At 38.8% G+C, this 15239-nt stretch overlaps 1 protein-coding gene across 6 annotated transcripts in view; it reads left to right on the forward strand.

Annotated features, from left to right (window-relative positions):
* The window catches only part of LOC135103791 (tubulin monoglutamylase TTLL4-like), a 10245-nt gene extending 203 nt beyond the window's left edge, over window positions 1-10042 (forward strand). The window contains exons 1-16 of one of the 6 annotated variants that reach the window (XM_064010548.1): window positions 27-141; window positions 1713-2578; window positions 3533-3652; window positions 3882-4103; window positions 4242-4410; window positions 4526-4658; window positions 4844-5021; window positions 5339-5496; window positions 5704-5819; window positions 6129-6324; window positions 6566-6661; window positions 6778-6902; window positions 7063-7184; window positions 7488-7561; window positions 8480-8514; window positions 9526-10042. In XM_064010548.1, coding sequence (XP_063866618.1) covers window positions 1732-2578; window positions 3533-3652; window positions 3882-4103; window positions 4242-4410; window positions 4526-4658; window positions 4844-5021; window positions 5339-5496; window positions 5704-5819; window positions 6129-6324; window positions 6566-6661; window positions 6778-6902; window positions 7063-7184; window positions 7488-7561; window positions 8480-8514; window positions 9526-9904 — 2970 coding nt within the window. In that variant the 5' untranslated portion in view covers window positions 27-141; window positions 1713-1731 and the 3' untranslated portion in view covers window positions 9905-10042. Of the gene's footprint in view, window positions 1-26; window positions 142-263; window positions 484-563; window positions 737-1712; window positions 2579-3532; window positions 3653-3881; window positions 4104-4241; window positions 4411-4525; window positions 4659-4843; window positions 5022-5338; window positions 5497-5703; window positions 5820-6128; window positions 6325-6565; window positions 6662-6777; window positions 6903-7062; window positions 7185-7487; window positions 7562-8479; window positions 8515-9525 lie in introns of those variants that run through there. The other 5 variants (XM_064010547.1, XM_064010549.1, XM_064010546.1 and 2 more) reach the window with 5 other exon arrangements.
* Window positions 10043-15239: the final 5197 nt, after the last annotated feature.

The raw sequence follows: 15239 nt of genomic DNA on the forward strand, positions 1-15239 counted from the left end.
GAATTTTGAAATGCAGCCATTGTGGGAGGGGGTGAGTGTGTGAGAGTGGGACGTGTTTGGGTGTCCAGGCGAGACTTAGCCATTCTGAGCCACGCGGAGCTTTATTTGCTACGTTGTATGCACTCCTTACACCGTGCTGGGGTAAGGAATACTTGGGTGTAGTCGAAGTTTGATAATTCTTGTGTTAAATGAGAGGTAATTGAAATTTAGTTCCTTAAGAGGGAGAGGAGAGGAGAGGGTTAGGGAGAGTTAGTGGGATCAGTCAGTGGCCGGGTGGTGGTCAGGAGGAGAGGTTGGCATCCCCCTGACCTCCCGCCTCACTTGGGCAGTCTTAATACACCTTAATTATTAGGATATCTCAGGGTAGCCATGAGGGGAGGTAACCAAGGTCACTGGCCCGTGTGGCGTGCGGGGAAGGCTGTAATGGAGGTGGCACAGCTGGACCTCCCTGGCTCGTTGCTTCCTGTTCTTCCTTCCCAGGGGGTAAGGGTGTATTTAGGGCATGTTCTGCCCCATGTGGTTGTGAGGCACGGGCGTCACAGTACTCGGGACGTGGGCGGGGGTGACGGATGCTCCTGGCAGGGTTTCAATGTCGGGGAGCGCGGGGTGAAAAATGCGTGTGGCAAAAAAGGGCTAAATATATGTTGTTAGTGGCGGCGTGTTGTGTTGCGTGGAGGATCACATGATGGTGCTGTGTGTGTGGTGAACGGTGTGTGTGTCAGGGGATGTGGTGGTGGTGAGTGGGTATTCATAAGATTGGTGTGCTTTGTCTTGGCCGTGTCATTGGGGGTTACATAATGTGTTTTTCTCTCAGTACCGCCACCCAAGATGGATGCAACCTTGCCATTTCCTCGCATTCATTTCTAGGTGGTAGTATTTGGAAAATATTTTGTTTTCGTTTCTAGGTTTAGAACAAGTTTTGAGTCTCGCTTTGTGTAAGATAACATCAAGTATTAGGACACATGGTACTACCCTTAGTAAGGACACATCAAATATAGATTGGAACTATTTTCTGAACATATTTAATCATGTTATTCTTGTAACTTCTGAAATGGAGGCACTATTTATGGACAGTGCTATTGATTAAGGTCAGTTTGTGAAGTGTTTAGGACACTCAAGTGACACTTACGTCAGTTCCTTCAAGCATATAACAATGTTTTCACTGTTGCTATTTTTGTCAGTTGGATCTTTTGTTTTAATACACGAATTTATAGAATTTATAATACTGAACTCCACAGAAATTGTTGTGAATTGATTAATTTAGCAATTTTGAAACAGTAGGTAAACAATTATTTCACTCATAACTCTCAAGTTTTCCTAAGCATGATTTCCTCATTTTAATAAGTATCTGGTAATCAGTGGTATATCTGGCACACTCTTGGAGACAGAGCTCTGATGCAATGAAAACTTGTGAACATTACAGTAAAATCATTAAAGCAAGATCTGTTGTGTAAGAGTGATCAAATTTTATAGAGAAGGTTTGCTGTTTTACATAAGGTAGAGATGATGAACTGGGAGTAGTGTTGGTAGCAAGATGCACTACCCAAATATGGTGATTAATTTCTGGTTGATCAGAAATTATCATGTATCCATCTTCCATTTATAAATCATGTGGTTTACAAACAATATTTAATGAGTGTAATATATAATGTGATGTTCATTATCAATAAATGTATGCATCTAAATTCTCCATAAATGCAATGTGTTTACAGATGGTGTTCAAGAGATAGGATGTCGAGCCGGCAGTGGTCACCCTCTCAGCGGCCACCCCTCAACCCTCTGGCGGCCGGGCAGCACTGCAACACTATGAAGGGTGCTGATTCTTCCCCCACTGCCGCAAGGTCCCCCACTGCTGTTGCACCGCAGACCCTTTGTAAGCGGCACAGTCCAGACAATCCAGGCCTTGCTGAGAGTGAGAATGCGCCCCTCTCCCTGCACAACAAGCGACAGCGCACCAAGAGTGGCTCAGATGTGATCGAGCCCCTGGTCTCATCATGTCAGGACAGTGCCATACCAGCCCCGGACTGCAGCAGTGTCAAGGGCGAGTCAATGCCTTTGTGTGAACATAACATAAGAACTTCTAGGTTAGAGACAGGACAGGAGGCTGCAGCTCCACACACAGAACCCTCTTGCTCCTGTACAAAGAGAGAGAGTTGCAGCAGCAGTAGTAGTGGTGGTAGTAGCAGTAGTAGTAGTAGTAGTAGTGATAGTGTAAATAATCTAGTAAGTGGGGAGAACCTGAGAACTGATGGTACATTAGAGTGCAAAAGTGAAGGTGAATTGACGGGCCAGAACAGTATTGCATTGTACCCGGGTCACCAGCCACTAGCTAATGGGAAGGAGAATGGTGGCCTGTCGCCACACTGTGCTGCCACTCTGGAATATGTGACCCAGCTGCCTGAGGGGTGTTCTGGAGGGGGAGCTGATCCCTCTGTCCTGGAGCCTTCCAACTTGACCAGTGCCTGTGAGCCAGATGAGGAATTGGAGGATGATGACAACTACCTGGACTCATCTGAGGAAGAGTTGGAGGATGAACTTACCTTGACAAACAATGAGGATGAAGAAAGTTGTGGAGAGGGTGAGTACTCCTGTCTTGTTATGTCCTTTCTCTTTGCTGCAAAAATTTTATTCCATCGGTCTTTTGATTGACATTTTAAGCTCGATCTGAAATTCTCTCAAAGTAACTGATAAATCAAGATGTGTGGTTTGTCGTGTATGTAAGGTCTTTGTTATATAAATTTGATTCAGAGTGACTTTTGTATTAGTAAATATCATTGTCATCATCTTTAAGTAGGATGATTTGTCTCACATTTTATGATTGCAGATGACCTCTTCTGTGATGTATGTCTTGTTTTCCTCCATGCACTGTGTCCAGGTCTTGATCTTCCCACTGGTCTGATTTCCTCTGACCCCAAGACTAATCATATGACCTTCCTTCTGACATTCCCACACCACCTGAGTCTCTCCCTCCTCAACACATTCATCACACCCTCCATTCAAAATAGCATTGTACATCACCTTTCCCACACATGCACAGTATATATAATTTGCCGTGTATCTACCTCACTATTATTTCTCTTGACCAGCAGGCCTGTTATCTCGCTATTTTGTTCATATAGGAGTTATTTTACTCTCACTGCTGCTTATGCCCCATTTTTCTAAGACCTTATCTTTCCCAGAGAGATGGTTCACTATCTTTTGTAGACTACCTCCATTGGTCTCCACTGTCCTTTTCCTGCCTCCGTTTCTGTAGTTCTCTTTTGCTTGATTCACATTCCTCTGTCCAGAGCATCTCTTGTAGTACCACTTCTCACATCTTGTATGCAAGATGAATTTGGTATCCTCACCTCTTCCACAAGAGTTACATTATATATAATTGTTAAAAACACCATGTTAAGTTAACTTTAGTTAACATAGTGTTTTAGTTAGTAAGTCAAGTTAACCCTTTATATAATTTCAGTGATCTTTCATTTTCTTTTCCAAGGTATAAAGAATCATTGACATGATATATATTTAATGCTTTTGACAACAGATGATCAGAGTGTGATCAGTTCAGTGACAGTGGGATCGACCTGCTCCCTACGGTCGGTGGCCAGTGAAGCATTGAGCACCATCTGTATCAATGAGCATGGCCTGGCAGCCAATGAGGATGGTAAGACACATCAGAGATGTTGATGCTCCCAATAGTAGGCACAGTATTGTGTTACTCTGACATGCTTTCAGGAAATGTTTAGTGGCATTCTGCCTTTGCTGCCCTTCTGGTTTATTAGTGATGATGCAGTTGCTTTTATTTTTTACTTCTCATCTACCATAATTGTGGTAATGTCCTGATATGTACATTAAGAATCAGCAAATAATGAAAATATTCTTGTGTTTTCCAGGATCTTTGTTGTATGCAGAAACCCCCGCGCCTTCCCCACTGCCATCCTTCACTCCTAGTCTGTTTTCTCATGTACCGCCTTCAATCAATTTTTGCCAGTACAATGAGAAGACTGTAGATCTCCCTGTTATAATTGGAAGGTTGCTCAAGTGGAGGTTTACCAATATCACTCCCCTTATTGTAAGAAGAACCATTACCAATTCAGGATTTAAGATAACAAAAAGTAAGTGGCTTTTACATGGATGGGACACTTTCATGTCAGATAACTTGCTTGATTATTGAAGTCAGTAAACATAGAGAAAAAGCATGTTTTTAGTGTGGATTCCTGATTATGTATAACCATCATTGTTGTGCATTTCAGAAACCTTGCAATGGTGTGGCACATGGGGGAAGCACATGAAGTCTCCCTGCTTTAAATCAGTGCGGGAATTTCAAAAGATCAACCACTTCCCGGGAACTTTTCAAATTGGCCGCAAAGATAAGCTTTGGAAAAACTTTCTGCGGCTTCAAACAAAATTTGGGAAGGAAGAGTGAGTAATTTTGTCGTAGGTTGTGGAAATATTATCAATATGTCTATGTACTGTCATAAACTTTGCTAACTAGTTCACATTAGCTAATGTGTTCCCTTTTTTCTTATTTGAACAGGTTTGGTTTCATTCCAAAGACATTTGTTCTCCCAGGAGACATGAAAGCCTTAAAAGCCACCTTTGATAAGGAGGGTGTCAAGAAGAAGTGGATAGTGAAACCTCCAGCTTCAGCCAGAGGAACTGGGATACAGGTCAGCTGACACGTGTGAACTTGTGTAAAAGGAAGCTGTAAGCGTTTGGGGCAGCAATACAGGATTTATTTGCACGAGAGGGGGGGAGTATCATGGTCACTGAGATGTAACAAGTGCTTGAAGCTGCAGGGATGATTATGATATTCATTATTCTTCTGTTTGAGGTATTTTTTTTTACTCTGCAGGTTGTCCATAAGTGGCCACAAGTGCCTACTGACACAGCAGTTGTTGTTCAGAGATACATCAGCCGCCCTTACCTCATCAATGACACCAAGTTCGATATGCGCATATATGTTCTTGTCACTTCCTTCCATCCACTAAGGATATATCTCTACCAGGATGGGCTTGTCAGATTTGCTTCAGGTAATTAGACAAAACTTAATTTCATTAGTTTCAAACCAAAGATATAATGATTATGATATTTGTGCTGAAGCTAAAGATTTAATGATTATGATATTTGTGCTATGTTCATATATTCAAAGGGAAATGTGTAGTATGCAAGAAAGAATATAGATATATGCACTGATATACAGTATATTAACCGTGATACACAAAAGGTTAATACAATAAAGATAGAAGAGGCACTTTTACTTATGTTATAGAACCAATGTTAAAGCTTGTTAACTTTGTTATATAGATTGATTGAATTAATTGGTGTATCTGTATTTGTGGTGGTGCAGTCCAGTACAACAATGCGTCCACCAGCCTGGCAGACCGGTACATGCACCTCACCAACTACAGTGTCAACAAGTCATCATCATCATACACTCACAATGCAGATGCTGGCCAGTGTCAGGGCCACAAGTGGACCCTCAAGTCACTCTGGGGGTACCTCAAGGTCAGTGGTGTAGACTTGTTATTGTATGTTTTTTTATATTTTGATTCTCTTTTAGTTCTCATTTTCACACTTGTACTCACAAGTACCAATACTACCCTCAGCTTGTTTTTTCATACCAAGTGTTGTCAGGCAAATATAGGAGACCATTGCCAATTCACTTGACCAAGTTGTCTTTTATTATGACACATTTCTTCTGAAAAATTTCAGGCTCAGGATGTGGACACATCAGCACTGTGGAGCAGAGTGGCAGACCTTGTGATCAAAACAATCATCAGTGGGGAGCATGACATAGTTGTCCGAACACGGAAAAATGTCCGGTCTAGGTAATGCCCGTAGATATACCCTTTATAATATAAAGATGATTATGACTTTAAGACAGCTCATTTCTATACTTTTACAGATACTGTAATTCTGGAATACACAAAAGAGGGTAAAAGAGAATGACCTTGGAATATTTCTGATAGGGGCATTAAAAGTTTTCCAGCTGTCCTCTTTTGAAGTAATTGGCTGGTGTATTACTGAGCTGTGTAGAATTGCTTATGACAGCTGTTTATGTTAGCATGAATGAGTCCTGATCACATTTTTGTTCATGCTTAGGACATGTCAATCATTGATGATTTTTCATGTTACAGGTACTCTTGCCACGAGCTGTTTGGCTTTGATGTGATCATTGATGAGCGACTGCGACCATGGCTCCTGGAAGTGAACATTTCCCCCTCCCTACACTCAGCCTCACCCCTGGACCACTCTGTCAAGGGGCCACTCATTGCAGATCTCCTCAACATGGTGGCATTCCATGTTCCTGACAAACTGAGTCAGCAACAACAGGTGTGTGCAAGCCATGAACTGGAGCTCTCTAACCTTCATCTTCTATACAGTAATTTATGAAGGTGACCAGCTGTTACAGACTTGAAAGAAGCAACTAGAAAATGTAGTTGGATATAATGATGAAAAGTCTACCACCACACCACATCATAACAAGTATAATAAAGTCACTATCAACTAGATTTAAATTATTTACTTTAAGAGGACTGAATATTAGTTTGTTCTTTATTTCTTCTCTCTTCAGACCAACCTCTTGGCAGACCTAAATCTTGGAGAGAAGGTGTCTGGGTTGTGTCTAGATCGCAGAATTTACACAAGGCTTCTGACACCAGATGAACAGGTAAGGCCTTAGAAAGGTAGATAAAGTACTGAGCCAATTGGCAGAACACTGATGATATGTATAATTAATACCAACTTGAATAGTGTAGTGATCATTCATGTGTTTTGTCTCCCCAGCTAAAGCACGTCACTATCAATGCCATGTCCAGGAGTGAGTACCTGACTGCTGCCATCGAGAACCTGACTCCTGACGATGTGCGGCACATGATAATGGCTGAGGATGAGCTGCACAGAGCTGGCAAGTGAGTAAATAATGCCAAATTACCTTCCTCCTCCCTATGCATTGTTAACCTTGCTAGGATATGAGTTCATTTTCCCTCCATGTATCTCTTATCCTGAGGAAGTACATGACTTTACAGGAGTGAATGAAGTCATTTTGAATTTTTTATTATTTTTTTCCAGGTTCACCCGCATATTTCCAACAGCTGAAACACACCAGTACTTTGGATTCATGGAGAAGCCTCGGTACTACAACAGACTGATGGATGCCTGGGAGAACAAGTATTCTGGGTGCAGAGAGAAAGGTGGGTTGATATCTAGTGATTTTCTTTGATTATGAAATTTAAGCCAGGATAGTTCTGAAAATGTGGTATTGGTTGTGAGGCATGGTATTGTCCTTCGTCTTGGCCACCCTTTCATGGGGTATCTTGGCCCGATATATCGATAGTATTTATATCATATGGAAGCAAATGATACACAGTTCATTCACCTTTTCCATTTTATCTGATGGCAATAGTATTTAGTTTGACCTGATGTGGTTAAAAATAATTCACTTATTGATCTTTCTTTGGCATGTATTTCTCATTGCTCTTTTCGTCTCCTCTCAGCCATTGAAAACATAGAAGCCTTGTGTGCTGATAAGTTCCACCTCAGGGTACCTCCCACCTTCAAAATGCCAAAGGTAAGGAGATACTGTTGTTTTGTATTCTTATAGTCTTTTCAAAAGCATGACATGACGGTGGTATAATGTGTGCCAGTGAAAACCACGGTAATGGCCAGGGAGTGCTGGACATGTGTATAAGTTGTGCCTGATTAGACAAATATTTACTAAGTATACATGAAGTATGTGGAAAGGTGTGGTCATTGTTCTCACAAATCCCTGAATGAACATTGCATGAGTGCTCATGGTGATCTTACATTACTGCTTTTCATTTGATCTTAATATATTGAGATATGAAATTAAGAAGAAATCATTATACTTACCAACAGTGTGGTTCATTGAGTGAATGTATATGTTCCATGCCACATAGACTTAAACTATTTCAGATCACACCAAATCAAGGCAAAGACTCCTTTTACTTGGACCCATTTGCCAGGGCTGATGTGGGTTTATCAAACTTATTATTAGGGTTGCATGGGTTAAAATATTTGTTCATGCAGAAATTAGATATGAGTGAGAATTTTATATCGTGAAACTCAAAACCTTCACTAGAGATTGGGTGATATATTGGGAAAAGTAATCAGAAAACTTTACTTATATGATAATACTTTTAACATTTTAACTTTCTTGACTTATATTCTGATCACTGCATGCTACTTCATTATGTGCTTGTAGGAACAAAGAATGCTTGAGTTTTTAGCAGACTTGTCTCAATTCCTGATTTTATGGTAGCTCTTGATGGTGTAATGAGGCTGTGAAAAGACTGAAATGCATACTTCCTGTATATAGATGAAGGAGTTACTGCATACTACCTGAATGTAGGCAACTTTTCATGGGGCTGCTCGTGCTCCTGAAAGTTGACAACTTGATGGCAGATCACTATGTTTTGTGGTCACCGAGACTACCACCAACACAACTGACCTCAAGGTTGTGTTTCAGGTCACTGTCTCAGGCGGCTTCAAGGTCACTCCCAGGTAGGTCAAATGATGATAACAGAAATGGGTCATGTTGACATCAGAAGCAAAGTTGGTAATTGCTGCATTAGCTAGGAAAGTTGGATTGTGTCAGATGCTGGAGTCTGCTGTGAGTACATAGTGCTGATTGGGCTTGTTGACCCATTTATTGGTACGTATGTGGGTAATTGGTTAAATTCTTTACAAGTGGATTGGTTATATAATGTATTCACTCTAAAGACATGAAAATCCATCTGCATAAACTTGTTGACTTGGAAAAAAAATCTTGTGATTGAAATAAGCTCATAGTGTGCATATTGAAAACTTGGGTACAAGGGGACTAGGATTTAAAAGCTTACTTGGATATCTTGTTGCTCAGTAAATTGAGGGAGGTAAGGCTGACTAGAGGCAGTGATTAGATAACTATTTTTTAATTTAATTTTATTTTTTTAATAGTGTGAGAAATTCACTTACATTAAGAGCTTATGAATTTATATGTCTTGTACATTTAACATTTTAATTTTTGTTGAGCACCTTGCATGTATGTTTGAGTTTTCTCTCTCTCTCTCTCTCTCTCTCTCTCTCTCTCTCTCTCTCTCTCTCTCTCTCTCTCGTATTTGTATATGGAATATGTTTTCACTGTTAAGTTTTCACATTAGAGATGAAACTGCTTTTGTGCAATTTAAATGTTATTCTTAGTTATCTTTAGATCTTTATTTTTTTTCTATTTTTTTGCTTCTAAGTTGAGATACCAGACTGTGTTGTTTATTATTTTGCGATTTCCTCTACCTTTATATACGAGTATGAATAAGAAAAGAAAAATTGTGCATAGTGTTGTATGAAACTTGAAAATTATACATTGTATGCAACTTTTCCCCTCAAATAACACCTCCATATGTTTATTCAGATAGTCTTCATCCTTTCGTTGTCTTAAAACATGAAATGCACATAATTATCTGGTTGTATGATACCCAGAATAAGGGTTGCTTAAAGTGTACCAAAATTAGGTTAATTGTAATGTATTCTTTTCAGACTGCCGTTCTCCCCCCAACTGGGGAAGTCTCCACCATCCCTGCCCCCACACCAGCCTCCCCCAAAACTCCTCACACAGCCACAGAGAGGAAAGAAGAAGGCACCGTTGCTGCGACGCTCCAGGAGAGTGAAGTTGTCAACACACCCGCTGAAGCCAGCTGTAGTGTCTAGCTTCTTTTATCTGCGGGGCATAAGTGCAGGGCATGCAGGAGCGGAAGAAGAGGAGGAGGAGGAGGAGGAAGAGGAGTGTGTGACAGATACAGAGGAGATGAGAGTGGAAATATGTGCTGCACCTGAGAGTGAGGCTTCCCTTCTTGCAAGGGACAAGAAGGGAGCTGTGGAACAGATTGAACACTTGTCAATATGTGATGAAAAGTAAGTGACTTGTCTGACAAAGGCAAGCACATTTTACTGTGAGCTTCTGAAATTCTTGTATACTGCCTACAGGTTAAAGTGATAGTTAAATTTTGAAACATTTATAATATTTATTGTGAAATAAAACGGAGATCACATTTTTCTCGTAAGAAAGTTTTTTTTACCTTGATCTAGTTTATGCTTTTTCAAATTGTGTTACAAGTTATCTGGATGTCAGTATGACATAAGATGTAACTTTTTTTTAGTGAGGTAATCATCATTTTAGTTGTCTGAAGTTATCTGTTAGCAAATTATTTTTTCATTTTATTTATTTGTTTATTATTATTATTATTATATTTATTTATTTATTTATTCAAAATAGGAAACAGTTGTTTTGCATGATATTGTAAAATCGTCAAAATGTGATGTAACACTCCAAGGATTATCACTAATAACTTATTATGAATGTTTTCTTTTATTTATTTATTTTTTGTTAATATATAATGAATTTGTAGTGATAGTTTTATTGTAATTTTATGATGAGTGGTATGTATACATTATTTCTATGATAGGGGGTTTCATTTGTATACTTGTATATTTATGTATATTTGTATACGTATTTTCTGTTACTGAGATTATTTATAGAGCTTAGATGTAGCCATTCTTTCCCCTAAGAGTCTGCTGCCCTTGTTCAAGTTTACAAAATGCTAAAACCAAATTTTTTAAAGGAATTTTGATTTGCTACTTTTTGTTCCTTTATTATTATTTAAGACAAATTTAAGTCATAATCCTATAGGAAGCTTAGGTTTATATTTTATTTTGGTTATGAATTGGTTCCAAACACACAAGGCACCCTGCAAGGCACTGGCAGCTGCTGTTAGCTGGAGAACATGGCTACAGCGTAGGTGTGGAGAGATACTCAGGGACACTGGCTTGACATAAGGTAGAATATGTGATAAGTCATACATTATGTCATTGCAAGCAGGAAGAAATGAGACCATAGAAATATTCCTCACTTAAAGGAATGCTCAACTAGTGATGTATTAATATAAATACCCACAGGTATTTATAGCCAGTAGGATACTTTTTACACTTTGGTACATCCTACTAAAACTACATTCCCGTCAGGTGTGTATAGCTCTCCTCCAGGACTGAGGACCTCATGCTAAGCACACAACATTCCAAGTGCCAGATAATTCTAAAGGAATTGTAAAAGGAGTATTATTGATGTGGGAAACATTTTAGGTTACTTCAAAATGTACAAAAGAGTTCTTATAAAAAGTGCCTTTTTAGTTGTGTATAAATTGCCTCTCTTCTTTGCAGCTTTTAAAATTATAGGATGTATGTGCCACATAAGATATGCTTCATAGTACTTATGATAGGACTTGGGTTAACCCATCTTCTGTAATGCTGAAACTAATTTAGGTTGAGGTGATTGTTGCACCTTTCTGGAACTGTTGTGCTCTGGCTGTCATATGTAGAATCCAAAAAATTCTGTCACACTGCCATTCCCTCAAGGTACCTTGGGAAGTAATCCATGGGCAGTATACCTGATGGGTGAGCAGACATCTCTATGTAATGATTTAGTATTCTTGTATTCCTCATTTTATGGGATTCATTAATGTTGCTAAACAAAACCTTAGCATTTGAGCATTATCATTCATTCAAATAACTGAGAGTGACCTGTAGCATGGGAGGAACAGGTTGTAACAAACCCTGTTCAAGCGTCGTATCAGTTTTTTTTACATCTTTATTGATATTGTGTTTGTGTGCCTTTATCATTTCAGAATGCATTTATCGTCTTGGTTTCACTCTTTCATTGCTTATGCCTTCATGCTCTCACAGACATGTACCTCAGTATGTTTTATCTCAATTATCTTGACTTCTGACTTCTCTCAACTTGAGCATCAGTGATGGACTAAACTTGGAATTACTTAGATGTCAATCTCTTCAATGCCCCACCTCAGCAGAGGTAAGCTGGTACATCCAGTGACTAGTGCCATGATAAATAGGTAGTTTTGCATGAGTTTTTTTTTTTTTTTTTTTATTCTACCCAATATACTTCATAAGTAATACTGGGGAAAGATATTGTGGTATGGGAGAAAACTGCAAATTGTTTATTATCAGGTATAAGTTAATATACATCTATTTGAAGGGTGTAGAAAAAATAAATAAATAGGAAATATCTAGGGGTGATTTGTATGTATAACTATGGGATGGTACAAATTTGTTGAATAATATGTACACTAATCCAGTGACACTAGTCAATTATTCCTGGTTCAAAATATATGACCTTGGATGCTTCATTATCCTCCTCCCACACACTTTTGATGTAGACATCATTTTCTGAAGGTAATGGGGAGGTGCCACAAAGTCTAAGGAAATTTGAGGAATTGAGAACAGTTTAACAGTGGTAATAATGGACTTACGGTGAACAATTTGGGAGCCACTGCTCCATAACTTCTACATGTTTTCCTTAATAATGTTTATATACTACCATATACTCCATAAATTTTCATTACTCCTTAATACCCATCAGGCTCCACAGTGCCTCTACCACTTCTCCAGTTTAACATACAGATGTTTGAAAGGAAAACAAAACAATTTTGTAAAAAAAATGTTTAATAACTATGTCCTTAAATAATTTATTTCACAGGTGAGTGTATAATAGGAGTTCCATACAAATCTGTCTTCAAGGGGAAGGTCATATCAGTCCACTATGAGCCACTGAAATAAAAGAATCATTGTGTAAGAAGCTATAAGTTAACTCATTGTTCTAACTTTCCCTCTCTTACTCATCTCATAGAACCGAGTATCATACTACAAAGTATATAGGTATGTACATAATTGAACTAAGCAAAGATTAACTGAGTAACTCAAAGTTGTGGTCATCCCAGCCTCAGAAAGTGGTGGGTTGGGGATGCTCTCTCTCCATGGCAGTTCATTGAGTGTTTTCACTAATTTACATTCAACGGCATGAGGTCTCGCATACGACAAGGCTCACTGAGTTGGTAGTACCTAAATCATTACCATCAAAATGTGCTTGAAATATGTTAAGTGAACAAATGTATTTCATGGCATTCATTATTTTAAAAAATTCTTAATAAAAATATCAAACATTTGGAAAGATGACAAATACTTACACAATGATGTTGTTGATGGGAATGTGAATCAATTTGACAAAGAATCCAATGAAGCCCATGATGGCAAAGCCAATAGCTGTGGCCATGGAGATCTTCTGGAACTCCTTGCGGTCTGGCTTGGTACAGCGCTTCACCAGCCGCATTGAGTCCTTGGCAAACTGCCGGGCAGGCTCCACCAGCATCATAACCTGGTCCATGGTGCTGCAACAAGCCATTCCTTTCAGTAAGCAGTATACTTACTAATAGTGAACTAAAAGTTATATCTGAACACTTCATGAAGTATAATTTAACAATGTTTTCAATTTCATTTCCTGAAGTACATTTCAAGTTACAAGTGTTAGAAGCATGAATAATATTAGCACTGTTCTATCTCTTATCATTTTACAATTAAGCTAACTCAATAAAATCAATTCTTGGCAAACTTTACTTAGTCTGTCATTATCCTCATAAATAATCATATTAGATTAATTAATAGATTAAATAAAATATGGGTTTCTTAGTTGAGGCAACAAGAAATGCTTACTATATTGTTTAGCTATCAGATTTACAAGTTAATACCCATTATATATATATATATATATATATATATATATATATATATATATATATATATATATATATATATATATATATATATATATCACTGATACCACATGAAACTTATTTATATTGACTCAATGTATAGCAACCATGTCAACACACTGCTAGGTGGCTACATTGCTAGATAAAACCCTAAGACAATTCAAGATATGCTATCTTTTGCATGAAATTCCGAGGCCACTTCAGTCTTGGAGGATCATGAAGCCAGTGCTGGGCGTGACGTTATATATGCCGTACTCATCACATATCAGTTCTCTACCTTTAGGAGAAAATTTTTCAAAGGTGATTCACTATGAAACTGCTATTTTAGTTTTGCTTTACTGCATCTCAAGAATTAACCAACGTTCCAATGTTTATTAGGTTGTACTTTTATAATGTTGGTGAGACTAAACCTTCACCAAGAGAAATCGGTTTGGCAGACTCATAAAAAAGTGGGAATACAAAAGAAACACAGGTGGGAGGAGGGAAACGGGGGGAGGGGGTGAGAATGAGGGGATAGAAAAAAGTGAATTAAGAAAATATAGTACAAAGTGATATTAACTACCATACATGCATGCCCTATTCACTATAATGATCCCAACACCAAGGCCAGCACACCATTACCACCATCACAGTCCCGTCCGAAGTCCATTCAATACCAAAGCACAAAACACTCCCTCCCCTTTATCCTTAGGTGGCTTCAAATAAAACATCCTACCACACAACAACTACTGCACTATTTCAAGCCTAAGAGAGAAGGCTCCGACTCACAAATAGAAGACACTCACAAACGGGCAGAAGCAAAGTATACCTTACTCTGGCTTTGCTTAGAACACTAACTCCACATTATATTCCCATTACTCTACATTCTCCCCATATTTGATGCCAAGAGGAAAAGGCTACACCATCTGGGGAAGACTGGAGACTCGCAAATTAAAGACTCACAAATGAACAAAATGTATCCTCGTTATGTTGGTTTTGCTTATTTTAACACCACAATACACTGCTATCTACACCATATTCCTACAATTACTCTATTATCTCTCCATATTCCAAGTCAGACAGAAAAGGTTCGGTTCTCACCTGTGTAATGCGAGAGTGGTGTTGCCAAGAAACGAGGAGTAGCAGCTGGACTAGACTGGCTGAAAGAAGCTCGTAGGGAAGGAGTCTGGCAGCTCCCTGACGTCACTTCCTCCACGTCAGGGAGAGGGGGCTGCCACGCTCCACACGTCACCCTCTCCTGTCACCCTCTGCTCATCTCATTACTCATCTGAAAATATTAATAATGATACCAGTTTTTGTTATCATTATTTCCATATGTTTATATTGATGAATGGTGATTTGGTTGATTTTTTATTCACATTCGTATCCCCTACCATTAAGTGTTTTTGGATTCTTCCTTTTTTACGTATCCTGGTGATGGTATAACATAATCTAACAATCAAATATCATTCGAAATGTAGAATAAACGAAAGGTAATGAATAATTATTTGTCAGTAAGTTCGTATCCCTTGCATTACTATCACTATCTATCATCATCACTATCAGCCTCTGAACGCATTACATTACATCTCTGTAGCCTGTACATCTACCCCGCACCCACAAAGAGAGAGAGAGAGAGAGAGAGAGAGAGAGAGA

The sequence above is a fragment of the Scylla paramamosain genome, chromosome 9 (genome assembly GCF_035594125.1).
Source record: "Scylla paramamosain isolate STU-SP2022 chromosome 9, ASM3559412v1, whole genome shotgun sequence".
Lineage (NCBI taxonomy): Eukaryota > Metazoa > Arthropoda > Malacostraca > Decapoda > Portunidae > Scylla > Scylla paramamosain.